The sequence below is a fragment of the Arvicanthis niloticus genome, chromosome 20 (genome assembly GCF_011762505.2).
Source record: "Arvicanthis niloticus isolate mArvNil1 chromosome 20, mArvNil1.pat.X, whole genome shotgun sequence".
Lineage (NCBI taxonomy): Eukaryota > Metazoa > Chordata > Mammalia > Rodentia > Muridae > Arvicanthis > Arvicanthis niloticus.
Genome location: NC_047677.1, coordinates 35,204,643 through 35,231,972, shown reverse-complemented (window position 1 = coordinate 35,231,972; position 27,330 = coordinate 35,204,643). Strand labels below are relative to the sequence as shown.

Genomic DNA, 27,330 nt, shown 5'->3' with positions numbered 1-27,330 from the left:
GCCGTGTGGACCACCTTACCCTGGTAGGAAGCTTCTATAAGAACAGCAAATACTGTTCACCACTGAGCCATCTCTCCAGCCTGGCAATAATTATTTAAAAACTCTTTCAAACAAATCCTGGGCAAACTTCCTGTTTCTCTTGATGCTGCAACATCAACATTTCTTCACTTGTTTAGTCATGCTTAGTTTCTTATCTAAGAAGGCCAGAGGAGCCTGCCGGGTTTCCCCAACAGCTATGTATCCTGTTTTGGATTTACCAACTGGATACCATTGCCTCTTGTCCATAGCAACACCTTTAATAGAGACAGACATATCTTTAAAAAGAGATGACTAATACGGGGTTATTTTAAGCAGACTTTCATAAACCCATTTTAAAACTCAAAAACACCTTATGAATCACCGCACCCCGTGTCCTGAGTTTCTCCACAGGATAGAGATCGGGTTTTGCTCCTGGAATCATGAGAAGTTTATAGCACACAGGAAGACTCCAGTTCTACCTATGTCTATCTTAACATACAGGAAGAAACCCCATGTGGACCCTCCTACCCTCGTCTTAGCCCACTTGGCGCTTAAATAGTGCCAGATAAGACGAAGCAAAGTCATTAATAACCACTGCAGAACTCAAACCGTGACTCAAGACACTGAAGTGGTATATGATATCCACGGTCAAAAAGTTAACAAGAAAAAAAAAATCCTTTCCTGTTTGCGTTAAGCACAGCAACCACTACAAACCGCAAACAACTGCTTATGGAAACATAGTCATACAACCCCTGTGAAAAGCCCAAAGAGTGTCACTAGGTGAGATATGACTGCCCTTGATGTGGGGTATTTTTCTGAGGAGGTTGCTGTGATTGGCAGGCATATGGATGGACCCTAGTGCCGAGTCTGAGAAGGAGCCAGAGCTTGGAAGACATGGAGATCACCACCACACTGTGGACATCCCAGCACACTGTAGACATTCTGTAACTTATTATATCCATGGGAATATGTGTGTGTTCCTCGTTAGAGGGTGAGCGTGTGTGTGTGTTCTCATGTGTATGTGGGTGCCCACAGAGGGCAGAAGAGTGTGTCCCACCCCTGGAGCAGTCTCAAAGACAAGCAGGAAAATACAAATTATACTTAAAACGCATAAAAGCCTTCCATGCCCTGTGGGACATTAGGCAAACACAAACCATTAAAGAGTAAGAAACCGTACAAACTGATCCACTTACTTGCAAGCAAGCCGACTCCGCTGGCCAGGGATCCCACCCAGGCTGTTTTTCCTTTTCCTTCCCCGAAGGCATCCAGCCATTCTACGTACAAGACCCCAACAGCTAACGGGGATCCGTAACAGAGGAACTGGGTGAAGAAGGAGACAACCACAATCACCCAGCCCCACCCTCCGTCAGGGGACTTCTGAAATTCCATTGTGAGATGAAATCAATGCGGTGGCTCTCGGAAGGTTCTAGAAAGCAACCAGAAAAGAGAGAGAGGAAAAAAAAAACCTTTAGAAGGTGGTGGGTAATGAATTCAGGGTTAAAATACCTCTTCCTGGGATGGAGAGATGGCTCCGCCGGTTAAGAACACTGGTTGTTCTTGCAGAAGACCCCAATTTGGTTGCTAGGACCCATGTTGGGTGGCTCACAGCTGCTGGTAACTGTTGCAGCTTTAGTTCTACGCCTTCTTCTGGACTCTGCAGGCACTGCACTCACATGTCTGTCTCCCTCTCCCCTTTCCCTCTCCCTTCCCCTTCCCCCCACAATTAGAATAAATCTTTAAAATAAATAAAAATTAAATATCTTTTTCCCGACTTAAAGAAAATTCTCTAAACACATTAACATGGATAACTACATATTTTGACTGCCTTACCAAGTTTGCCTCGTCACTTTTTTTTTTTTTTTTTTTTTTTTCCGAGACAGGGTTTCTCTGTGTAGCCCTGGCTGTCCTGGAACTCACTCTGTAGACCAGGCTGTCCTTGAACTCAGAAATCTGCCTGCCTCTTCCTCCCAAGTGCTGGGATTAAAGGCGTGTGCGACCACCGCCCGGCTGCCTCTTCACTTATAATCTACATAAACCATACAACCACTGGAACATTTTTTAATTATAAGAAGGCAGATTGTGAAATGGCTTCCCCAACCTTGATCTCCTTCACCTGGGTGGGTCTCTCCTTTACCCAGTCATAAGAAACCACTCATTTTCGCCTCTGTACCCCTTTTATTTCTGAGACTGCCCAGGAAGTGGAGGATTAATAAGAAGAGACGTAACAGGAGTGTTCCTGGGTCAGAATGAAGAGGCTTTAATCAGGTCTTCTGGCTTGGAGCCAGGTACCCTACCCTGGAAGCCACCTCCTCAAACGCAGTCAGTTTCCCTGGAACCTAAGCAGTGCAAGACAAGCTTTCACCTTCACACACACGCTGGGCTATGCACATGCCTGCCCCATAATAAGTAAAATGGAATTTTTGAAAAGGAAGAGGCTTAGACACTTGGGATGCGCTTTTTAATCCCACCCTGGGACTGACCCGTATGCCACCAGTACTGCCCATTTCTGATGACCATAGGAAGTCCTGGTGGCCTCCTGCAAGGTACTCTCATCCCCAGAGGCTGTCAGCTGAAGGCCTTTTTCCAACTGTGATTCTTGCAGCACCAGCAAGGTTGCATTCATTGGCTCTGGGAGTCTGGAGGGAAGGGAATAGAACATCTCTACCTTTGGCCCTGGTTTTGTGTGTCAACTTCTCACAAGCTGGAGTTATCAGTGAGAACAGAGCCTCCCTTGAGGAAATGCCTCCATGAGATCCAGCTGTAAGGCATTTTCTCAATTAATGATCAAGGGTGGGAGGACCCATGGTGGGTGGCCATCCCTGGGCTGGTGGTCCTGAGTTGTATAAGAAAGTAAGCTGAGCAAGACAGAAGCAATTTAAAGTAACATGGCTCCATGGCCTCTGCATCAGCTCCTGCCTCCAGGTTCCCACCTTGTGTGAGTTCCTGTCCTGAGTTCCTTTGGTGAGGAACAGCAATGTGGAAGTGTAAGCTGAATAAGCCCTGTCCTCCCCAACTTGCTTCTTGGTCATAATGTTTTGTGCAGGAATAGAAACCCTGACTAAGACACTCACATTCATGTAAACAAAACCAAGCAAGCATTCTTATATTTTGTTTTTTTGGTTTTTTTTTTCTGACAAAAATCACCATTTGGACATTCTATTATGTAACAACCTTTAAGGTTTCACATGATTCTAGTCTCTTTTAAAATCAGTACACAGCAGCTCACCATGTGGCTATCTGCTTACTCCTGGACTACTTATGTGCTGATTAAGAAAAAAAAAATTCTTTTGCAATAGTTCAAAATTAAAAAAAAAAAGCTTAGATGTTCATTCTCATCTATGTCTGTTATTTTATTTTGTTACTTTATTTTATCATTTTTGTCCCTGTATGCACACCTGCATACATGCCCACATCACGTGTGTGTGGACATCAGAGAGGTAATCTGTGGAAGTCCTTTCTTTTCTTCCAAAGTGTGTGCGGGGAGTTGAACTCAGGTCACAAGCCTTGGCGACAAGCACCTTTGCCTGCTGAGCCATCTTGCTAGACCCTAATTTATCTTTTGGAGACACAGTCTCCCACTGACCTAGAATGGATCACTGAAGCGAAGCTGGCTGGCTGGTGAGCCCACAGATTGACCTGTCTCCTCCCACCCCGCCTTAAGCACTGATATTATAAAGCATGGGCCACCAACCTGCCTTATTTATGTGGGTGCTGGAATCTACTTCAGGTCATTGTGCTTCTCTGTCAAACACATTACTCTCTCCTCATCTGTCTTCCCCAGCCTCTCTAAGGACCTGCACTGACGATTCCTGCTGAGAATCCCATTCAATAAAAACTTAGTCTTAATTCCCCAAACCAAACATCTTATAGAATGGACAGGCTCTGTAAAGACAAAAACCAATTGAGAGCCTATTTCATTTAAGTCCCCAAATTAGAACACTTTGGGAAAGTGTGGGCTGACAGGCAGAACCAGAGGGGGGTGGGGAACCCTGGATTTTCAGGAAGGAAAGAGTAAAGACTGTGTGTCTCTTAAAACCTACAAAACTCTTTTCGTCAGTGACTACCCATCCACTTTGCCATGGGTGATATTTCAACACGCAGGACAAGAGTAGGGTGGTTTCTCACAGGAAGTGTCCAGAGCAGCAAATCTTTAGAGAAGGAAGCACTTATTAAGTTATCAACTGTGGCTTGGTAGACGAGCTTTTGTGGTGTTGACTGACACCTGATCCCTGATCCGTCATCATCCCCCAGTTTACACGAGCGTCATACCATCCGTCAACAGGACCAACAGGACGGACGGTCAGAGACGTAATGATTTCCTGTGCTTTCCTTCATGGCTTAGCTACTACCTCTTGCCTGCTGAGGTGCTAAAAAGCTCAACACATCAGAGTATCCAGTACAGCAGAGTCCAGAAACTATCGTAGGTGACTGGAAGAGAGACAGGCTACCAACTATCCAATTAGCTACCAAAATCCGGTTAAGGCAGGGTTCATCCTAGCATCATTTAGCGCTGTAGGGTAACTGCATTTAGGTACATTTCACGACGTATTTCAAGGTAACTGAAACAGGCGTACAATGAGTAGTATCTGAAGCAATAGAAATCGTTAATGGCCCTGATTTGGCTTTTGACTGTTATACTGGGCCCACATGTATTTAACTATCACACCGTACTCCACAAAGAATTATGTACAAATACTATGTCAATTAAAAATAAGATTCAAATAAATGCTAACGTTAAACATTCGGCTGCTCTATTCATTAAATCGCAAGTCGGGGTTGACATATTAATATATAGAATAAGAAGTGTGGGTTTGTACCATCAGGCCAAGCCCTCTCCAGACCCGCTCAGGCACATAAGATCTACGGCCTCTCTGAATGCACTGGTCTCATTTTGTTCGCTCTCGCGGGTTCTTCTCTTCATCAATGTCTGCCCTGACGTTCAAGCTACAGCCAGGCCCTCTTGTTTATAAAACAGTTCATTGACACGAATCAAGGAGCACAGGCAAGCCAGTCCAGTCCCAGAATCCACTTTCTGAAAACACTCTGCAGCTGGGCAGGGTGGCGCACACCTTTAATCCCAGTACTTGGGAGATAGAGCTAGGTGGGGCTCAAGGAGTTTGGAGCCAGCCTTGTTTATAGATAGATAGTCTAGCCAAGGCTACATAGTGAGGCCCTGTCTTGATAAATAGATATAGATATAGATATAGATATAGATATAGATATAGATATAGATATAGATATAGATAGATGACACATAAAAGAAAAAAAATTTTAATGCAGTTCAGTTAAAGAAGTTTATTGCACAATTCCCCTTGGGATCATACAGAATGCCATAATTCTGTTTTCCTTTCCTGCTTCGGACTCAAAGCACTAGAAAGCACTAGAAAACAATCTAAACTGCCATTATGATTCAACTCACAAGAGCAAAATCTTTAACTTAACTCATGTAGTGGAAATTCAAGGAGATCCCCAGATTGTTCTAAGTTTACTGAGGGACAGACACCATGATGTCACCCCTCAAATCCTAGCACTTGGGAGGAAGGGGTAGGCAGATCATTGTGAGTCCCAGGCCAGTTAGATGAACAGAGTAAAGTAAGATCCTATCTCAGAAGAAGGAGGAGGAAGGGGAGGGAGGAGGGGGAGGAAGAAGAGGAGGGAAGGGGAGGAGGGGAGGGAGAAGGAAGGGGGAGGGGAAAAGGGAGAATGGGGAGAACTTTTGGGCAAATTTTGCCGGCAATGGAGAGTTCCAAGCATCTTAAAGGTGGCCTCCAAATGCACCTTGACCAAGAGGAAGCCGGTTTACTATGTCACACTGGGATGGAGTCCAGAACCGCAGCAAGGAGAGTGAGTGCTGGGACCTCCCAGTCCTGGAACTCAGCCATACTAAATGTCACTGGAAGAACAATTAACAGGAGTCATTAGCGGCTGAAGGCTCTGAGGTGATCTACAGCAGGGTTATTAGCAGAGAATGCCTTTTGACCTTCAAGCTTGGTAGCCGGCTGAAGTTGAATCCGATGACCGATGACCTGTCAATTTGATACAGCCTGAAATTACCAGAGAGGGGAATCAAAGAGAGGGAGATTACCCAGATCAAAGTGGCCCCGGGGACATATCTGTGGGGTATTTTCCTGATTTCCGATTGTTGTAAGAAGGCCCAGGCTATTATTTCCTGGGAAGGTGGTTCTGGCCTGGATAAGAACGCCGTTGCAAGGGAGCCAGCAAGCTGTGTGTTCCTGCACTGTTTCCGCTTCAAGTTCCTGTTCGAATTCTGCCGTGACTTTCCTCGGTAACTGAATGGACCGTAACCTGGAGATGTGAGCTAAATAAGTCATTTCCTTCCCTAAGCTGCTTTTGGGTGGTGTTTAATCGCAGCAACAGAGAGCGCCCTAGAGCAGCAGCCTGGCAGTTGCCAGAAATCGCCACCAAAGGGGCAGTGACACATTCTAACAAGGAAGAGGTCATCTATGAGTCAATGGACTCAGGCTAAGGTCACTGAATCACATATTGCCGAAATTAAGGCCAAATCTGGCCCCAAGCTGGTTTTGTTTGACCCGCTCAGTGAGGGAACTTTTGTTCTTGTTTGGGGCGGATTTGAATGAACTGCCAATGCTCCAAAAACTGGAAGGTTACCCGTAAAATTCCGAATTTCAGGGTTCCCCTCCACAAAAAAAAAAAAGAAAAGAAAAAGAAAAAAAGAAAAAAAAAGAAAAAAAAAGAAAAGAAAAAGAAAAAAAGAAAAAAAAAAAAACAGAAATTCTGTCAATATCGGGCCGTCATTTTTACGTAATAATTAGCTGGACCTGAGTAACTCTGGCCTTGGTTGGATGAACATCTCTCCAGTTTCTTCTATTCTCTAATAAGTCCTCAGAGTCTGGATGAAATGCTAACCGAGCTTAGTGGTTTACTATCTCACCTTACTTATCCTAAGGTCCTGGGCACAGGACCCCGCTGCCCCGCCCCGCCACGCCCCGCCACGCCACGCCCCCAGCCCGCCATCTTCTTTGTTCACCTAGGGTCTGTCTGACCTAGCACCATTGACTTTGCTCATGGAGCCAGTGAATAGCCACCTATCTTAAGTTCTGTCCAACCTCAGAGATGTCTAACAGGATGTGTGAACTATCGGGAGTCAAAAGATTTAACAGAATACAAACACTCAGCCACCACACCCGGCTCTACACACAATTGCCAAGATCCCCCCTCTGGGTCCTGCCCTCACCATGTTCTTTGTGCTGCCCAGATCTTGCTACATTTGTTCCCTGTAACCCAGCCTAGAGCTTGGCCAGGGAGTGTTCTGGCAAAGATGTCCATTATGAGACCTCACTTCTGTTTCATACGCTTATACAATTTGCATGTGATTATTTAGAGCCCAATATGACGTCTGAATACACCATTCGATATGACCCCAAGTTGTGCACCAGGGTTAACCATCCACCCTTTCTCACCAGTCCCCCGAGAATCTATCACAGGGATGAGAAAAGCGAAGTCATACAGGCCTCAAAGGATGTGCTGATAGGGTTTCCAGGTTTGATGCCTCATCTCTTTCTCTGTGACTGTCTCTCTCTCCCCCATCCCCATCACTCTCTGTTTCTATGTGTCTCTGTCTCTCTTTCTTTCTCTTTCTCTGTCTCTCTCTGTGTGTCTGTCTCTCTGTCTCTCTTTGTCTCTCTGCCTCTCTATGTGTCTCTGTCTTTCTCTCTCCCCCCTCTCTGTTTCTGTTTCTCTCTCTCTTTCTCTCTCTCTCTCTCTGTCTGTCTGTCTCTCTCTCTCTCTCTCTTAGGTTTTTCAAGATAGGGTTTCTCTGTGTAAACCAGGCTGCCTGAAATTCGCCTTGTAGACCAGGCTGGCCTCGAACTCAAGAGATTTGTCTGCCTCTTACTTCCAGAGTCCTGAGATTAAAGGCATGGGCCACCACTGCCCAGCTACAATGTTTTCTTTCTCCTTGGAATACAGGACATTTGAAAGCTCAGCAGTGTGTGCTAGCTACTTAAACCCTCCCTTATCCATTTCACCAAATAAACACTGTATTTTATGAAGTAACTGAATGAATTCAAAGAGTATCTACCGTTCTCTACCATTTTTCCCCACCATAATGGCCAAATAGAACAGGTGACTTAAGAGAGAGATGGAGAGAATCTTGGAAATATTGAGAGCTGTGGAGGCCAGTGGTCCCTCAGAAACTCTGGCTGCTCTCTCATCTTCATATTTGAGGCTGTCAAGTTGGCTAACATTTTCCTTACTCCATATCCCATGTCTGCTCAGGCTTAAGAATTTCTTTTAAAGCACAACATCATGTTCTAGGGTGTGTTGGTTTGTTTAAGGGAGAGATTTTCACTGTGTAGCTGGGCTGGCCTCCAAAATACAATCCTCTCCTGCCCCCATCATCTTGAATGCTGGTATTAGAGGTGTGAGCCACCACACCCACCTCTGTGTGACAGTTTTAAAGTAAACAAAGACACTGAAATATGCCCCAGAACAGAGTGTGTAGAACAGCATTAATCAGGTTGACTGAGATGAGGACTGTAAGAGAGGACTCCCCACTCCCTGCAGGAGCCATCCAATGACAAAGCAATATAGCTCAAAGGACAGGCTCTGACAGTGGGAAGCTTAGGTTCAAATGTTGGGTTGACTATTTTTTTTTTCTTTTAAGGAATTAGTTTATTATTTCCAATTGTGCGTGTGTGTGTGTGTGTGTGTGTGTGTGTGTGTGTGTGTGTGTGAATGACTGCTGGTGCCCAGGAGGTCAGAGGTTTCTTTCTATCTGCTTGCACCTAGAGTGAGAGGCAGTTGCTAGCCACCTACCGTGGATCCTGGGAACTGAACTTGGGTCCTCTGCAAGAGCAGGAAGTGTTCTTAACTCCTAGGCTATCTCTCTAGCCCCAAGACGGACTAGTTGCTTAGTTGAGTGATCAAAATTCTCAGTCTAAAATCAAAATAATACAAAAGTTGGGTGGCTCTCATGATTATAGGTTGGACAAGCATCAAAGGTTACTAGAATTACGAATGATTGAAATAAGATACAACATGTTGTTGCCTTACTGGCCCAGGAAGGTCTAGAAAAAAAATCACAACCAGATGTGAAAGGTTTCTGGAGTCAAACACATTATTTACCCCCTCCCCCCAAACACCTCCCAGAAATGTGGATGGGAAACAAACATGGAGATTTTAATCCTTTACTTATTTTAGAGGCAACTCAGAAGAGCAAACTGGAGACCAAAAACTAAGACAAGGACACCAAGATTGTTACGACATATCGCAAGGGCAAAATTCGAACGGGCTTCAGCATCTTAGCATTGGATATCCTATTTAATGCCAACTCAGCATCTTAGCATCAGATATCCCATTTAGTACCAACTCATCTCCCAGCTGCAGCTAGTGTAAATCCCAAGGCCCAACTACTCCCAGCAGCCGTGTTTCTCTGAACACAACCCACTCTGCCCATCTGTGCTAGGCTCTGATTCAGCAGGACCCCTTCCCATCAGGGAGACTTCTCTCTCTATTCCAGTCTTGACTGAGACCCTGCACCCAGCACAAAACTCTTGTTATTTAATAATAGTACAATATTGGCCTTGCTGCCTTTGAACGCCTCCCTCCCCGACATCTTACACTGTAAGCACGCAGAAGCATGCTGTCTTTCCTACCAGACTGAATAGAGGACACACCTTTTTGGGGGGAGGGACTCAAAAATAAATTATACAAAGAATCATTTGGTGTCTACAAAAATAAAAAATAAAAATTAAAAAAAAAAAACTGCTAAACATAAACACTAGCAGGCTTAGAATACCTGCTTCTCTTCTTCAGCAATCTTTAATTAAAACTGAATGATACTTTTTGCCAGATGATTCTTTTCCAGAGAGCGGCAAGTCCCTCGAGACACTGATTTCCTGTCTCCTTACCCTCCCACCCCCAACTTCTTCACACAACAGTAGTCTATCAGTACAAGTTGGGGGAAGTTTTAAGGTAGACAAGAACCTTAAAGCCCCGCGTGGTGGCGCACGCCTTTAATCCCAGCACTTGGGAGGCAGAGGCAGGCGGATTTCTGAGTTCGAGGCCAGCCTGGTCTACAGAGTGAGTTCCAGGACAGCCAGGGCTATACAGAGAAACCCTGTTTCTAAAAACAAAAAAAAAAAAAAAGAAAGAAAGAAAGAAAGAAAGAAAGAAAGAAAGAAAGAAAGAAAAGAAAAAAAAAGAAAAGAAAAGAAAAGGACCTCAAAAAATGGAAGATTCAAAGGGGGGGGGATAAAGAAGGCAAATCTGACAGCATCTGTCTAGGCATTCGCCTCTTGGTCTCCCAGTGTGTGGGTCGCAACCCTTCGGGGTCCAACGACCTTTTCACAGGGGTCACATATCAGATATCCTACATATCCTTTATTGATGTTACCATCCGTAACAGTAGCAAAATTACAGTTATGAAGTAGCAATGAAAATAATTTTGTGGCTGGGGGTGGGGGGTGGGGGGGAGTAGGTCACCACAACATGAAAAACTGTAATAAAGGCTCGAAGCATTAGGAAGGTTGAAAACCTTTGCTCTAGGCAGTGGTCAGCTCTACCTGAAGCCCAGGACCTGCTGGGACATTCAGACACCAGCCATTCCCCACTGTCATAGCTAGTATTGCAGAGCCAAGCAAAGAAAATATCAAAAAGCCGGTCCTAATGTCACTTTTCACCATCTTACCACGCCCCTGGTCCTTTCCGTAGACCCTTCAGTAGAGACCTAGGATTCCTGTCTCTCCGTTTATCCAAACACAGAAGGATGGAAAAGAAGAAACCTGCTCTTAGGACATCAGTGGTGCTGACTATACAAGTTTGTTGTCAGTTGGCAGGTGAACCGATTTTATTGTCTGATTTCTATTTGCTAGTCGAGGGAGGTTATGGGTACCAACTCTACTCTCCGCGCTCACAAAGTGTTTATTGGAGGCTGTAACCAATCCACACACCCTTTCTTTCTCAACCTTAGCTCACTCTGCCTGTTGCCTAAGAGTATGTAAGTGGTTTCTGCTCTGCTCCAGGTGAAAACGACAATCTAGGCAATTCAAGATGTCTAAATATTACCACTGAGCTGTAGCTCATCAGATGGGCCCAATAAGGTTAGTAAGATATCAACATAAATAATTATATGTAAATAACACCTGTAGTGTAAACGCTGCCTAAACTCTCCGGATCGGTTTGTTTGTTTGTTTGTTTGTTTTTTTGTGCTGCCTAGACCTGGCATTCCAAGAACGAGGTAAAATCCCGACCTGATGGATGACCAAGTTCAATGGCTTGCTGTTCTCCCTAAAACCACTGTGCATGGCTAGAACCAAAGTAGGTTCCCTAGGTGAACCAGAGCTGAGGCATGCGCACCAAAATCCTTCTAAGTTTTGTTCCTCTTGAGAGTTCAGGTGGCGGAGGAGCCGCCTGGCAGTTGGGCTCCCACACTCTGGAGCGCAGCCCGGGTGCTGCCCTGCCCGGAACTCGGCAGGACCTGCCCGCACCGTGAGCTGCTGTCCTTGCAGTTTGTCAAACCTATGCGCCCCAACCTGGATTCTCCCCAGCACCTGAGCCCACCTCCTCAGGAGCGGCCTTCTGGGAGGTGAGGACACACGTGGGTCACTCGCCCCTTTCTGATCTGCCACCGGCACCGGCAGAAGGTATCCCGGGAGACTCATCCGGTGGCACCCGCCTACTTCCGAGATCTCATCTCCCTTGCTTCCCCCTACTCCATGCAAAATGCAGCCCTGCGAGTATTTTCGCAGAGGCCATCACTCTTTCTAGAAGGGGGTTCAGAGCGCGCCGCCGAGGCTCTCTGGACGCTCTCAAGCCCGGGCAGACACCCAAACCAGAAGCCGCACGGTAGCGGTGCGCCCCGGGGTGACGGCGCCGCCTCCTTTCGATGCAGTTTGCGGGGTGAGGGGACAGCTCCCTCCCGGACCTTCCCAGCTCCTGCGTTTTTTGTTTTTTGTTTTTGTTTTTTTTTACCTGAGTCCCGGGCTCCTCTGGGGCCGCGGGCGCAGCTCCGGCCGCGGCTGCTGATCCGGGCCCTGCGCTGGGCGACCGGTCCCGCTGCGCGCAATATACGGTCGCCGCCCTCTGCCCCCGGGACACATGGAGTGCAGCCCGGCCGGCCGGCTCCACCTTCTCCACCCCCACCGCCCACCCCGGGAAGTCACTCCCGGGGTGGTCCCACTGGCCTATCTCCTCTGCAGGGCACCTTGGCCAGTCTGAACCGGCTGAGACTGCACGCCCGCTGGGGGGAAGGAAGAGGAGGCGGAGGAGGAGGAGATGGAGGCGGTGGAAAAGCCGGCGGTAGGGGCGCTGCATCTACACCGGTGGCTTCAGGCCCCGCTGGGGGGAGGGAAGGCCGGACCGGAATCCCCTTGGTCCCCCCGAGGCTCCCCCAGCATGCCCACCGCCAAGCACCGTGTGCATTTGCGAGGCGCCCAGGAGCCCGTGTGGAAATGAATACAAGGGTCGCATGCCCTTCCTGGCTTCCCGGGGTCACTGGGAGCCTCCTGGCTGGAGCTATAGTCGTGGGCAGCGATCCCAGAGGAAAGCGCCCTAGAACTTTGTGAAGTTGGTACTCTTTGGCAGTGGGGAGTAAAGATGCCAGAGCCTTTCCTTTGTGACAGCTCCGCGGGAAAGGAAGGCGTCCAGGAGGACGAAGAAGTTGTGTGAAGATGGTGGGTCAGGTGTCCTGAAGTAGAACCAGGCTAACACCAGCTTGTGGTGCAAAGCAACACGCTACCTACCATCATCAACTGCTCTCTGCGCTGTCACAGAAGTCCACACAGAAAACCCTGGGGTTCCAGGGGCTAACGAATGTGCGGACACCATTCGCTCCAGGGATATGCCTGCACTGTGGAGTGTGCTCACTCTTCTGCCCGATGCACATTCTGTCTGTTGAATTCCTGAAGGGGACTTACGGCTCTCTAACAGCTTGAGAATTCCCTTCATATCAGGCAAAGCCTGCGTTCTAACTTAGGCGGCAAGGACTACCTCCTGCAAAGCTAGAGTCGAGCCACCGCCTAGCCCTTTTCGGCGTATTTCCTTATCTGTGAGAGTCTCAGAATCGTGCCTGCATCGTCGAGTGTAGGAGAGTTGAGAATTCAGAAAAGGTACAGAATCTGGCCATACCCACAACCCTGAGAAATGGCTTTAGGTCTTCTCCCTAAACCCCTTTCTATTCAGGTTATTGAGAAGTCCCCTCAAATATATATATATATATGAGAGAGAGAGAGAGAGAGAGAGAGAGAGAGAGAAGAAGAAGAAGAAGAAGGAGGAGGAGGAGGAGGAGGAGGAGGAGGAGGAGGAGGAGGAGGAGGAGGAGGAGGAGGAGGAAGAGGAGGAGGAGGAGGAGGAGGGAGAGAGGAGGAAGAAGAGGGAGAGGGGAGAGGGGAGAGGGGAGAGGGAGAGGGGAGAGGGAGAGGGGAGAGGGGAGAGGGGAGAGGGGAGAGGGGAGAGGGGAGAGGGGAGAGGGGAGAGGGGAGAGGGGAGAGGGGAGAGGGGAGAGGGGAGAGGGGAGAGGGGAGAGAGAGCATGTGTGCCCGCGCTTGCCATCCCCAGCACCCAATTATAAATACACATAACTCCAGGTGCTGGCTGGCATCACCAAAGAGGTAGAGGCTACCCTAATTAGAAAGCCCCAGGTCTCACTTAGAGATCCTGTCTTCAAAACCAAGGTGGACTGCTTCCAGGACACACACACACACACACACACACACACACACACACACACACCATGCTTATTTCAAAGTGGAAGAAAATTCAGAAAAAATACCTGACAGTAACAGTAGCCCACTGTGGTGACTCACACCCATACCCAATTGAAAAGGCAGATCTCTGGGAGTTCAGGTCCACCCTGGAGCTACATAATGAATTCTAGGCCAGCCTTGGGCTACAAAGACCTTTGTCTGAAAAGAAACGCTACCAATTAAAAACAACAACAAATCAGTATCCATGGAAGGCAGGTGGTATCAAAACAAAACACCCAAACAAACAAACAAAAACCTTATGGGAGGAAAAAGGAAGAGACTATGTTCTCAACCTCCTAAAAATGTGCGTGTGAAGAAGAAAGGGGCTCCGTATTCACTCCCTATGGTGGTCTCATTTGGGATGGATGGCTTGTGTTCACTCATGGTTATCTACAGCTGCCTGGAAACCTATGTCATTTCCCCCTCCGTGCTTCAGTAACAGGTATTTTAGAAAGCTTTCGTTGGTCTGCATAGACCCCATGCCAATGCCCTCACGTGCAGATCAAACCAGTTAATGTCTGTGGAACTATGTTTGGGAAAGCCTGCATCTTTGCATCCTCAGCCTTGTGAAATTGGTACAACCTGTTCCCTCCTGCACCCAGTGTCTCTTAGAACAGTGAGTGGGAAGGGACTGTCTATTCAGGCCAGTCCATGCCTGTCCATACAGACTGAAGGAGTGCCCTTGCGCAACTGCAAGGTTCCTGTTTTACAGTGAAACCAAACCCTGGGGGCTTAGACTCAAACAATGGCAAGGCTTGGCTTGTTTGATGAGTGAGGTGGCTAGAAGGTTACTCTAGTGCTCGGAGGTCAGCTCTAGGAGTAAAGGGCGTGCCACCAGGATGCAATGTGAAAGTTGCCCCCTGTCCCTTGAGGTCCTCTGTTTAGCCACACTGTGGTGGAACAAGCAAGAGAACCCAGTGATCTAGGCCAGGCCTGCCCTTGTATCTACAAATAGAATTTGACCCAGAGAAGCCTGAGGAGTCCCTCCCCCACCACACTGGGTCTGGAAGCCCAGAGAGACTGGAGGAAGGGAAACTAAAACCATCTCCTCGTGTCCCCAGTGTTTTCAGTACAGGGGACATGAAGAGCCAGGGACTGTAGACTCAGCTGAGGCTCCTGGCCCAGAGATCAGAGATATACTTTTAACTTGTAAGAGGGAGAGGTCATGCCAGGCTGGTAAAGAAGCTGGGTTTAAATGAGCCTGCTCTGGCAAGAAAATAATTGGAAGCAAAGTTTTTAGAGGCATGCTCGTGAGGGTATACAGGTGATGCCCCAAACTGATGGGTCTGCTCTTTGCCTGATATCACTACTACCGTCAAAGGTTTCTTTTGGAAGGGCTTCAGTAAATATTCTCAGGGGCCCCAGTTCTGACTAAATGCAACACCAGTCATTGAGAGGATAAGATGGCAATGTTAACCTGACATTGCTCTGTCTTGGGTCTCATCTCAGGGAAGCCACAGAAACCAAAAGGACAGAAGGGTTGGGAGGTTGCATCGGAGGATGCATCCATTGGACTAGCACCAGAGTCTTAGCAGGAAGACCAGCATCCTGATCCACCACTCACCCTGCTGATACAGGTCTTCTTCCTGACTTATGGAGAAAGAGCAGGTTTCTTTAGACATGTTTATCCCCTGTTTATAAATGACAGCTAGTTGCAAAGACGCTGCACTTTGAAACAACGATAACTAAAGAAAACACAGTTTGGGGTTTTGTTCAGTTTCCTGAGAGATCTGTCAGTCATTAAGTGAATTCCATTTCCTTCTCACAGGCCAACTAACAACAGAAAATAACAAAAGTGGGTAAGTTGTTTCCTCTTAGGGTATACACAGTATTTGTTTAAAGTCATTTTTTTAGGTTTATAGTTATTTTTTTTATTTTATGTGTATGAGTATTTTTCCTGAATGTATGTCAGCACATCACATGCCTGCCTTGTGCCTGAGGAGGCCAGAAGAGGTGATAGAATCCCCCGAACTGGTGTTACTGACAGTTGGGTGCTAGGAGTTGAACCCAGTTCCCTGGAAGAGGAGTCAGTGCTCCTAACTGCTGAGCGATCCCCCTCTGGGTCTTAAAATAGTTTTTATGTTGCAAATAACTTAGAAAATTCATTACTTGACACTTTACTCATTTCTCCAGATTTATGTTTCGATCTGTTATACTCTCTGCACAAATGCTTTAGAAGATTAAAGGATGAAGGGAGAAGAAATAAATATCATTCTCTGAAAGTCTGTTGATTTCCCCAGAACCCTGACATCTCGTTTCCTCTCAGAAACGTCTCCCATGGTTAAGCATTCTTGTCTCTACTTACATATGAGAATATGGGGCTTCAGAAGGGCTGTGGCTGGTTGAATCTTCTGTGGGCCTGTGATAGAGAAGACCCATGTTCCTTCCACTGTCTCAGAAAAATAATGACGTGAGACACAAACCCTGAATTTACACACCAAGAGAAGCAACTCATCTGAGATTAACAGTTTTAAACACCCAGCATCCATAACTCCTGTGGGAGTCAACTCACTTGAGACCATGATTTAAACACCGGGGGACCACAGCTCATATCATGAGAGACCAACATTGTTTAAACAACTCTTCTATGGCTTTCCAAGAAGCCTGAGTATGTTTTGCTGATAATAAAAACAAGCTTAAAGAAACGCTAAACCCATGGCCCTGGTCCCGGTAAGCGGGAGATGAGCTGGGGTTTCCCTATGGGGAGTCTGGGTACAGAGAATGAAGCTCTGAATGTCTACTCCCCACTACCGTGAGCGGTGAGGTCAGGAGCGAAGTTGTACATTGCTCTCGTGCACAGGAATGTGGGTTTTCCATCTCAGGTCCCTCGGGCTGGCAGTGAGTGGTCTCAAAGCCAACTGGAGCAACCTAGTCCTTCCTCAGTGGCTTGAGCTCAAAGCACGCGATATTGCATGTCCACATTGGAGACTCACAATGCTCAGTTACTCTGCATATAAACGTGTAAACGCGCTTATCATCTCTCTGCACAGCAAACTTGTACTCTTCTCAGAGCAAGTGTGAAATGGCCCGCTCGTCACCGCTCCCAACAGCACAGTGGCAGGAGCAGAGCCGAAACCTGCTTAGAGATTGTGGAATGGACCACCGGGTGACCACGGGACTGGGTAAATGAATGAACCTTCAAAGTTAGTAACTGTCTTAATGCAGTTTGTGAGATTGAAATTCCTTAGCGGCTGTGCTCCGCCAGGCTCTGCTCTAAGTAGTTAATCCTCTAAAGCAAATTCTGTAACTTTTATTCATTTTTTTTTTTTTCCACAGATGAGAAACTGCGAAGGTTTGGATCTGGAATGACCCCCAACAAGCCCGGATGTTGACCCCCTTAATCCTCAGTTTGTGCTGTTGTTTAAAGCCTTGAAGCTTTGAGAGAGTACGGCATATTTACCAGGATGAGGTCACTAGGGGTGGGTCTTCCTGTAAAATATATTTTTTATTTTTATGCATGTGTGTGTGTGCGTGTGCGTGCGTGCGTTGTGTGAACAGGTGCCATGTAGGTCAGAAATGGGTATCAAATCTCCTGGAGCTGGAGTTACAGATGGTTTGAGCCACACAGCTGCTGGGAACTGAACTAGGTTCTCTGTAAGAACAGCACATACCCTTCAGCACTGAGCCATCTCTCCAGCCCCATGGGGGAAGCCTTTGAAGTTACACTAGCCTCCAGTTCCAGCCAGCCTTCTCCTCTTGTCTGCTACCATAAGAACAAACCACTTCCTGATCTTCCCCCATCACTGGAGGAGCCCCTCCATCCACAAAAATGAAAACAAAATGAACAGGGCATGTGACCTCCACGTTCATGGGCTGCACACACTCACAGTTTACCCCGTGGAGTGATGAGAGACTGTCCTACAAGCACAGCCATTGTGGTCTTAGCCATGTAGATGGAGAAGCTGTGATTCTGGGCAAGTGACCCTCAACATTGGGCCTGTTGATATTCCCTCTTCTATGAAGGACCCTTAGACTCCTCATCTGTGATTCCAGCGTCTCCTTCCCTGCTTCATGTAGTTCTGTCTTAGCTGTCTGTAGGTCTTTGGAAGTGCTAGTGTACCCAGGGGGTGGGTTAGTAGCTGAAGGGTAGCTCCATCTATGCAGATATGGAGATCACGACACTGGGACCAGACTTCTTAATGACAGAGTTGTGCTGGGGTAATGCATACTCTTGTAAGTAACCACTTAGCCATGGCCCTGTAAGTAAGAACCAGTCCTCACTGGGTCACCAAACCAGGCTTGAGAAGAACCATCTCTTTGGTCTGTCATTGGTGCCTTATTTGAGGTCAGTGAAAGTTTGCCCATGTCTCCTCCAGGAAAAGTTAATGCAGAATTCCAGAATCCTTGGCGCACAAGGGATTCTCAGATGGGAACATAAAATCAAGTATCTAAGATAATTCAAAGTCATTCCCCACATGGACTGCATACATCCAGTTGACGTAACCCTACAGTACAGTTTTGTTAGATAATACATTTGGAGTGCAGGGCTCGTCTCCCAGAGACAAGCTGCTGGGTTCACATGTCCCAAAGGATCCGTTTTCTTCTTGGGTAAATACAGGCAGAATTAATGGATATTATTTTAAAACAAACATAAGACCAGTGAACTGGATCTCTCTCCTCAACGGTGCCAGTTCCTTCCCGTGAGCCTCTACCTTGGAGTCAGACGTCCATGCATTATATAACAAGCTGAAAAGTTGCCAAGTACTTTCTCAGTTCAAAGTGTCAGGTTAGAGAGAGAGAGAGAGAGAGAGAGAGAGAGAGAGAGAGAGAGAGAGAACATGACCTGTACTCTATACACAAAGTCCAGACAAAACCCACGTTCGTTTGTGGTCAGTTCAAAGACTTGACTCTAGGTCTTCAGCAGGTAAAGGTCTTGGGAACTGCTAAACGGCAGCCATTTTAACTTTTGAGGAATAACTGAGACGAGACCGTTACCTTATGAGATGAAGCAGAGAGGAATCGTAAAGTGAAGCTGGAATGTAACAGTGAACAGAATCTCAACTGATATAGACCAGACCTAAACGTGAACAATGTATCCATCTGTCTTGGTTAGGGTTTTACTGCTGTGAACAGAACACCGAGACCAAGGCAAATCTTATAAGGATAATATATATTTGGGATTGGCTTACAGGTTCAGAGGTTCAGTCCATTATCATCAAAGCAGGAACATGGGAGCGCCCAGGCAGGCATGGCACAGGAGGAGCTGAGAGTTCTACATCTTGTTCCACAAAGGCAAACAGGAAAATACTGGCTTCCAGTAGGCAGCTAGGACTAGGGTCTTAAAGCACACGCCCACAGTAACACACTTCCTCCAACAAATAGTGCACTACTCCCTGGGTATTCAAGCATATTCAAACCCCACACCATCCCTTACAAACATCAAAATATTTTCTCATCTTTATCCCTAAGACCCACCACATGGTTGAAATTCTTGTGATTTTTCCCCTCAGTACTGGGGGGTGGGAGGGAGGGTTAGGGTTAGCATCTTGTTCTTTCTAGGCAAGTTCTCTACCACTGAACTAAACGCCTAACCCCCATACTATAGGTCTTACTTTTTTTTTTTTATCACAGTACTTGTCTTAGTTAGGGTTTCTGTAACTGTAATGAAGCACCATGGCCAAAAGCAACTTGAGGAGGAAAGAGTTTATTTTGTTGAGGACCACTCTGCCCCACGCTTGGGAGCTAAAATGTCGGGGACCACTCTATCAATGTTGGACCTGCACCTGCTAAAACCCTTGGGAGCTAAACTGTTAGAGCCAACACTGCCCCAAGCTGCTCTGGTCCGAGGGTCGGGGTTCAGCAAGAGAGAGATTGAGGACAGATGAGAATAGAGGCCAGACAGTGTGTGATTCAATCCCATTTATTCTTCAGTCTCTCTTCTTCTCTTCAAGTCCCAAGTCTTGAGTTCCTAGTCCCTAATTCCTAGTCCCTAGTTCCTAGTCCCTAGTTCCTAGTCTCTAGTGCCTCCAAGTTCCAAGTTTCTTCTTCCAAGTTCTAGTGCCTAATACCTAATAATTCTTTTTCCTCAATGCCTAATTCCTACTTCAAGTTGTACTCTAAATTGTACTCTCTAACTAATTCCTAGTTCCAAGTTGTACTCCACTCTTCTGTCTGCCTCTCGCCTTTTATATGTCTCACTTCTAAGCACGCCCTTAGGTCTTATCTCTAAATCTGATCTCTAAGTCTCGCCCTTAAGTCTCAGCTCTAAATCACACCTTTAAGTCTCACACATCCAAGGGAAGATCCTGGGTATCTAAAACAAGATGTTATCAGAGTGTGCTCAGCTGTTGTAGGCTATTGTAATCAAATCTCTTCTCAGGGTATATGGCTCAAGATGGCTGCAAGGATGATAGCCGCCTTCTGTCGGCTCCGCACATTATTTCACTTCCAGTTTCTCCTAATCCAGTTCATCGTCATCTAAGACAGCCAGGGAAGTAACTCAAGCAGGGCAGGAACCTGGAGGCAGGAACTGATGCAGAACCCATGAAGGAGTGCTACCTACTAGCTTGCTTCTCATAGTTTGCTCAGCCTGCCTTCTTAAAGCACCTATGACCACCAGCCCAGGGGTAGCACCAGCCACAGTGAACCGGGCCCTCCACGATCAGTCATCAGTCAAGAAAACCCAGCCCAGCCTAGTCCCCAACTCAGTCAAGTGGTGGCATTTTCTTAATTGAGGTTTCATCTTGCAATCTTTTGAAAGTGCCCAGCAGTAGGCATACCCAAACAGAAGCCTGGCACTGATGGTGTAAAGAAACTTTTTCCCACAGGAGCCCATCTCCCAGGAATACAGGGACAGGGGAGGGCGGATACTAGATTGAAAGCATTCCATCCTGGAGAAGGCTTTTAAGACTCAGGAAGCCTTGTGACATCAGAATGGCAAGATGCCCTCCCCTAGGTGTCACTTTCCAACCTGTAGAGCTACTAGTAAGTTGGGCAGAGCTCCAGAGTTCAGCCTTGAGCTATCACCCTGATTGCATGAGCTTTCGTGATGGATTCTGCCTTTGAATCATCTATAGGCCTGTAACTAACCCCTCACCCGCTCTCTTGTAAGTGTAAAACTCACTGATTCCCCAACTTGGGCTTTAGAGATAAGAGTTCACTAAGGACTACTGAGAAAGTACGGAGGTCTATCTCATAACTGCAAACCAGTTCAGAAGACAGCCAACTCTCGCAGCTTCCTGTTGTGCCCACAGCTCACAGAGCGTCCTATGAAGCTTCAGTGTTACTGAGTCAAAAACGCACCAAGATTTCCTTTGCAGCTGGAAACAGTGCAGATTCTCATTTCTGATTCAGTTTCCTGATCTGTGTGGTTTCAAACACGAGATCGTAGATCAGCCAGCAGATGCACCAGAAGTAGAAAGCAGCAAAGTTACTCCACCCTAGGAGATTGACAACGGTACCTGTTATGGTGGTTTGAATACGCTTGTCCCAGAGAGTCGTAATACTAGGAGATGTGGCCTGGTTGGAGTAGTTGTGGCTTTATCAATGTGGGACTGGGCTTTGAGATCCTCCTCCTCCTAGCTACCTGCCTTGACAGGTGTCTCAGTTAGGGTTTCCCAAGAAATCAGGTTGTCCTCATCAAGGGATAATGAGCAGACTAAAGAAGACTTGAGAAGTAATGGAGTGACCGTCTTTGACAATAGTAAGCAAACAGTTGTCAATCAAACCCAGACATATAACCAGCTCAGAGGGAAACACGCCAGCGCCCTTTACCTCCAAATAAATCCACCATTATGTATTTAGATTTTTTAATAATAAAAAAAAACATTGCTTTTCCAGATCTACAGAGAGCCTTCACCAGAGGACAAATGGTTGGGTCTATCACTCAAAGTCTGCTACTCACCAAAGCAAGACACAATGAACTGTAAACCTCATGTACAATGATAACTGGAGACATTTCTTCCCATTGAACGTGGCCCTCCGTGCATCCTTGGAACAACAAGGAGGCTGCTTCTGGATGGTTTGATTCTTAGAATGTTTCCTTGACTTTCTCTTCTCCCCCTCCCTGCTCCACTTCCCAGGGCCTCTTTCTGTAGCTCAGGTTGTGACTCTTTGGTTTGGTTTGGTTTGGTTTGGTTTGGTTTGGTTTGGTTTGGTTTTGGTTTTTCAAGACAGGGTTTGTCTGTATAGCCCTGGCTGTCCTGGAACTCACTCTGTAGAGCAGGCTGGCCTTGAACTCAGATATTCCACCTGCCTCTGCCTCCCAAGTGCTGGGATTAAAAGTGTGTGCCACCACCGCCTGGCTCCTGCTGTGACTCTTGATCCACCTGCTCCAGCTTCCCAAGTACTGAGATTGCAGTTGTGTGGCATCACACCTAGCTTTATGCAGGTTCCTGGATTTATTGATTTGGGAGCACTGAATGTGATCGGAAGCTGAGAAGTAGAAGCTATCCTGGAGATTGACACACTCCCTCAGCACACACAGTACTCCAACTCCATGCAGACTTTTACCTGTCAATTATTTTAGGTGAAGAAACAGAAGTCCCTAGGAGCTGAGTGTAGAGATGGAGGGCACAGAAGACAAAAGCCAGGATGCTAAAGGCATGACTGCCTCATAGTTTTATGACTTCTGTTGGGTTTTCTACCTTCTGGGTCCTGTTCCTTTGATTCTAACACGTAACTCACATTGTAACTGAGAGGCTTGGAATTGTACCAGAAAAGGTATATGTGACAGCCTAACACTAGGAAGTGCAGCAAGTACCTACTCTCACGTGTGCACCAAAGAACTCCATCACAACTTCCGATCTGGTCTGCCTCTGCTATACAATAGAGGGCACACCTATTACAGTGACCACGAACAGATGCTGTGTATAAAAGGCTTCAAGATACAACATCAACAGTAGTTGTCAAAATTCACTCAAGAAGTCTGTTTTACCAAACCTCCATGGCAACCAGCTCAGATAATCAACAAGGAACATAGACCAATAGAGTCTTAAAACACCTTAAAACCAGGTATGGTGTCACATGCTTTTAATCCTCCAATCAGGAGGCAGACCCAGGTGAATCTCTGTGAGTTTGAGGCCGACCCTGGCTACATAGTAACACCCTGTTTCCAAAACAGCAGTAACAGCAACAACAAAAACAGCCTTGAGGTTAGTGATTTAAGTAGACCTGAACCCCTGCTTGGAAATTACCCTATTCCCACGTCTTGCCAGTATCTCCTACGGCTATGAATGTCTTCTGTCAACTGTCTTCTAAATGATCTAGAGAGCCAGGTTCTGACTTAGCTGTGATTCTTGGAAAGCCCACTAGTTCAACTTTTCTTTGGCAGGTCATGAGTATTCTTCACTAGACTCTTGGGGCAATAGTGCTACACTATGCTATTGACTAAATCAAAAAAGGAACATTTCTGTAAGGTAGAAAAAGAAACGCCTAACACTGCTGGTAACTGTAATCTGTAATCAGTTTGACGGTGTAGCCCCAACAGTGTAGTGTGTGAGAAGAATTTCACAGCTGGTGAACAACAAAAGGCTACATCTCAGTGCTCAAAGGTTCTGCTTATGAAAAATCAGCCAATGGAACAACATTTCCTAACCTTTGACCAATCAAATAAGCCTCTTTTAATATGTAATCTATGAAATTCATATACAATTTATGATGGAGAGACCTGAAATCTGTAATCATAATATACATGGACATTATACATTATAGAGTAATATACTTTATCTTTCATATTGCTTTTATATTTCATACTTCAACATACTTTAATTTATACTTCATATAAATATACAAAAACGTATTAACATGGGTATGAATATTTCATAATTCCCCCTTGCTTTCTTAAAGTGAAATTTACAGATAATACAACTTACGTATGCTCCAAATTCGGTACTGGAATCTAATCATCACTGATGAGAAGACCTTAGCTGGTGACCAGCCAAAGGTACTTGAAGGTAGTGTGAAGGACATTTTAGGATCTCATAACATGAAATGGGTAAGCACCCAAACAAGCCCCTATGGTTTCTAGATGTCACAAAAACAGAGATTTTAAGAAAACTAATAAAAGTTTTAAAAATTCAAAGAAAATCAATAAAATGAAGGTAAAGGCTTTAATTTTTATCCTTTTAAAAATGATCTTTCTATGTATTAGCTAGGGTTCTCCAAAGAAACAGAACTGATAACAGTTTCTCCAGATAGCCTTTGTTGTTCTGGAACTCACTCTGTAGACCAGGCTGGCCTCAAACTCAGAGATCCACCCACCTCTGCCTCAGGAGTGCTGGGACTTAAAGGCATATGCCACTACTGCCTCCTACACACACACACACACACACACACACACACATACACACACATACACACACACACACACATACACACATGCACATGTACATATATATATATATACACATATGTGTATCTGTGTGTTTCTTATAATATATATAACATAATATGTGTGTGTGTGTGTGTGTGTGTGTGTATTACAGGATATTGTCCAGGTATATACATACATACATACATACATACATACATACATACATACATCTTTAACATTTCCATGTAGATTTTAATGGGAAATATGCAGGAATTCTGAAAAAAAAAGCTGTAATGAAATTTCTCCAAAATAATTATGAATTTGGGATGTTTTAATACAAAATTTTACATATTGAATACTTATGCACTCTTTTGTGAATATGTTCTCAAAAATCCCTTCAAAGAAGAAATTTCTGTAGAATTAATACTATAGTTACCACTCACTACCCATTCTGCTGTCTCCAAAACTCAGAGCAGGACACTAGGTGTTAGAAGGGGAGATGTAATTTATTATTACTTAACTGTTTTGAAACTGGTTCTTTCAATCTTTTAAAAATGAAGAAAGATCAGTTATTTAGCCTGAATTGCTTTAAAAAAAAAAAAGGGGGGGGTTAAAAAGAAGGATTTGCATATGATATTTTAATTGCAGTCTGGAGGATATGGGTAAAAAAAATGAAAATTTATACAAAGGCTTGTATAAAAAATGTTCATAGAAGCATTGTTTATAGTAGCCAAAAAATTGAACAATCTAAATGTCCATGGACTGATGAATAAATAAATAAATAAATAAATAAATAAATAAACATAGAATAGCCATACAATTAATACTATTCTGCCATGAGAAAATGTTGATGCATATGATTCCATGATGAACTTTGTTAAGGGAAAGAACCAGGTAGAAACAAATAAACAAACAAACAAAAGACCACAAATGACATCAATGCATTTGTATCAAACACCCAGAATAAGGCTGCTGTACAGAAAGATGGCGTAGCCATTGCAACAGCTGGAAAGGGGACTAATTTCTAACTGGGGTGATAAAGATTTTCTTAGATGAGTTGTGCTGGCGTATGATCATCAGGCTGCACATTTTAAATTGCATTGTAAGCCGTGCATCGGTGAGGCCGGCTGACACAAAGAACATGCACCAGCACCTACCCAGCCTCATGTTCTATCTTCCGCCGTGGAGACATCTCCCACCATGGTTGTAGAGCAACTAGCGGTGACAAAGCTGGTGTTTCTCAACCCAGAAGCATTAACTCCCCATCCTTACCAGGCTATGTTTTAGTGCATTCTGCAGACCCCAGGACCCTTGAGCCTGCTGTTCTCTGAGGCCGAATTTTTCTTCCACGTCTCTATGTACCTAGCCCCCCATCAGTCAAACATCTACTCCAAGGTCATTTCTCAGGAAAGGGTTCTTGGCTTTCTTGAACTAGAATAGTCTCCTCCACATTAATTTTTTTTTTTTTTTTTTTTTTTTACTATATTGCTCTGTTTTATCCTCACACATTTCATGGGATCTTCCTGTTCCTATTAGTTTTTTTTATGACAGATTATTATTATTATTTAGTTTATGAGAAAGCCAGCTCCATGGGGACAGGAACTCTTTGTTCTTCAATCTGTGCCTGTATCTACCACACTGTGACAGCATGTATTGAGCGAATAACCTCTAAATAGAAAGATAATTTCATAAACAAAGCTGGAAAAGTGAAACTGTGTGTCCTGAGAGCCCACTGCCCTTACATGTCTGAGGCATGGCACGCAGGAGGTCTGGTGGTAGTCACCTCCTGGCCAGAAGAACACATGACTGTACACTGGAAACCCAGTTGGCGACAATGGACTTCTCATACCTCACATTAATCCCCCCTAACCCCAGTCTCAGGTCACACAGCAGGGCATGCTTGGGACCTGTCCTATGGTTTATAAATAGGTCTGAACTTGCACTGGTCTTGGATTGGCCCACATGGCCTCTTGCCCAAAGTCTGTTCAGTAGGTAGGACTGCTCCTGGTAAGATCAACAGCCATGTAAACAATAACCCAGAACAATAACCGAGGTACAAGCCAGCACACAAACGTCACACACTGCTGGCTTTTCCTCAGACACGGTTTCCCACTTCAACAGAAGTGGTTTATCCCCAAGCACACTTCCCCTGGGACAGGACTAGGGATTGTACACACTTCCTGTGACAGGTCTGTGACTGATTGTTCTTAGAGATTCTTCAAGAGGGCACTCAAATGTTTGACCATCTACCAACCTAATTACTGAGTGCTTCACAGTGCTGCTCACCCAGAAGTATTCCTACACTCAAAGATACAGCATTTGTCCCAGAGGGTTACCTTTGAAACCTTTAAAAATGAACTGCTCAGAATAAAATTAGAGACTTCTCCGTGACCTGTATTTAAATTTCCATATCAAAATACTTTTTTGTTTGTTTGACTGATTTTTTTTAAAGGTTAACCAAAGCTCAATTAACAAGATGCCCACACAATTAGAGGTGTGTCCCAATATCTAACCTAGATGTAAGTTGTTACGCAGGACTGCTCCCAATACATGCGTGGTTCTCCATCGCTCCTTCATCTCTGCCTAGACATTTTTTTTTTTTTCTCTGTAGCCCTGGCTGTCCTGGAACTCACTTTGTAGACCAGGCTGGACTCGAACTCAGAAATCCGCCTGCTTCTGCTGGGATCAAAAGTGTGTGCCATCACTGCCCAACAAAGTCTTGCTTGTCTTCCTTCCTTCCTTCCTTCCTTCCTTCCTTCCTTCCTTCCTTCCTTTCTGTCTGTCTGTCTTTCCATTAGATTTATTTTTATTTTGTGTGCATGAGTGTTTTATTTGTACCACATGCATGCTTGGTGCCTGAAGAAGAACTCTCAAAGCCCACCCCACCCCTGAGATGTAGTTCCAATCTGCAAGGACATGCCTCCTAAACCTCCTCAAATACCTCAAATAATACCACCAACTGGGGACCAATCATTCAAATACTCAAGCCTATGGGGGAACATTTCTCATTCAAACCACTACAGAGGTGTCCAGACATGGTCCATGAATGAAACCATCTGAGATTTCCCAGAGCTTGTGAGGGAACTCAAAGTAACCAAGACAAGAGTCTGGTAGCCTCTGTTTCTCCATAACATGAATTTGTTCCTGGAATGTGCTTCTGCGCCCCTCCTGTGTGTAGTAAATAGGAATGTGTTTGGCCTCTGAACATTGCTGCTTGCTTTTGTTATTCAAAAAAAAAAAAAAAATGTTTCTAAGCACGGGTCGCCCTTGTGGCTGTATTACAGCCGAAACTCGTATGACCCTGCCTAATCCTCAGAATACCCACTGAATATA

The 27,330-nt window shown here is 45.5% G+C and overlaps 1 protein-coding gene and 1 long non-coding RNA gene across 6 annotated transcripts in view; one reads left to right on the top strand and one right to left on the bottom strand.

The window, feature by feature from the left end:
• The window catches only part of Slc16a9 (solute carrier family 16 member 9), a 39,550-nt gene extending 27,348 nt beyond the window's left edge, over nucleotides 1-12,202 (bottom strand). Inside the window, exons 1-2 of the mRNA XM_034524430.2 lie at nucleotides 11,974-12,202; nucleotides 1,212-1,444 (exon numbers count right to left, since the gene is read on the bottom strand). Coding sequence (XP_034380321.1) covers nucleotides 1,212-1,407 — 196 coding nt within the window. The 5' untranslated portion in view covers nucleotides 1,408-1,444; nucleotides 11,974-12,202. The remainder of the gene's footprint in view (nucleotides 1-1,211; nucleotides 1,445-11,973) is intronic.
• Nucleotides 10,968-25,531, top strand: LOC143435302 (uncharacterized). Of its 5 annotated transcripts, none has more exons than XR_013105476.1 (5): nucleotides 10,968-11,102; nucleotides 15,514-15,544; nucleotides 16,736-16,867; nucleotides 17,022-17,164; nucleotides 21,525-25,531. It is a non-coding gene; the product is annotated as an uncharacterized LOC143435302 (long non-coding RNA). The 5 variants fall into 5 exon arrangements; XR_013105477.1 differs by lacking the exon at nucleotides 10,968-11,102 and adding an exon at nucleotides 11,153-11,587; XR_013105474.1 differs by lacking the exon at nucleotides 10,968-11,102 and adding an exon at nucleotides 12,243-13,109.
• Nucleotides 25,532-27,330: the final 1,799 nt, after the last annotated feature.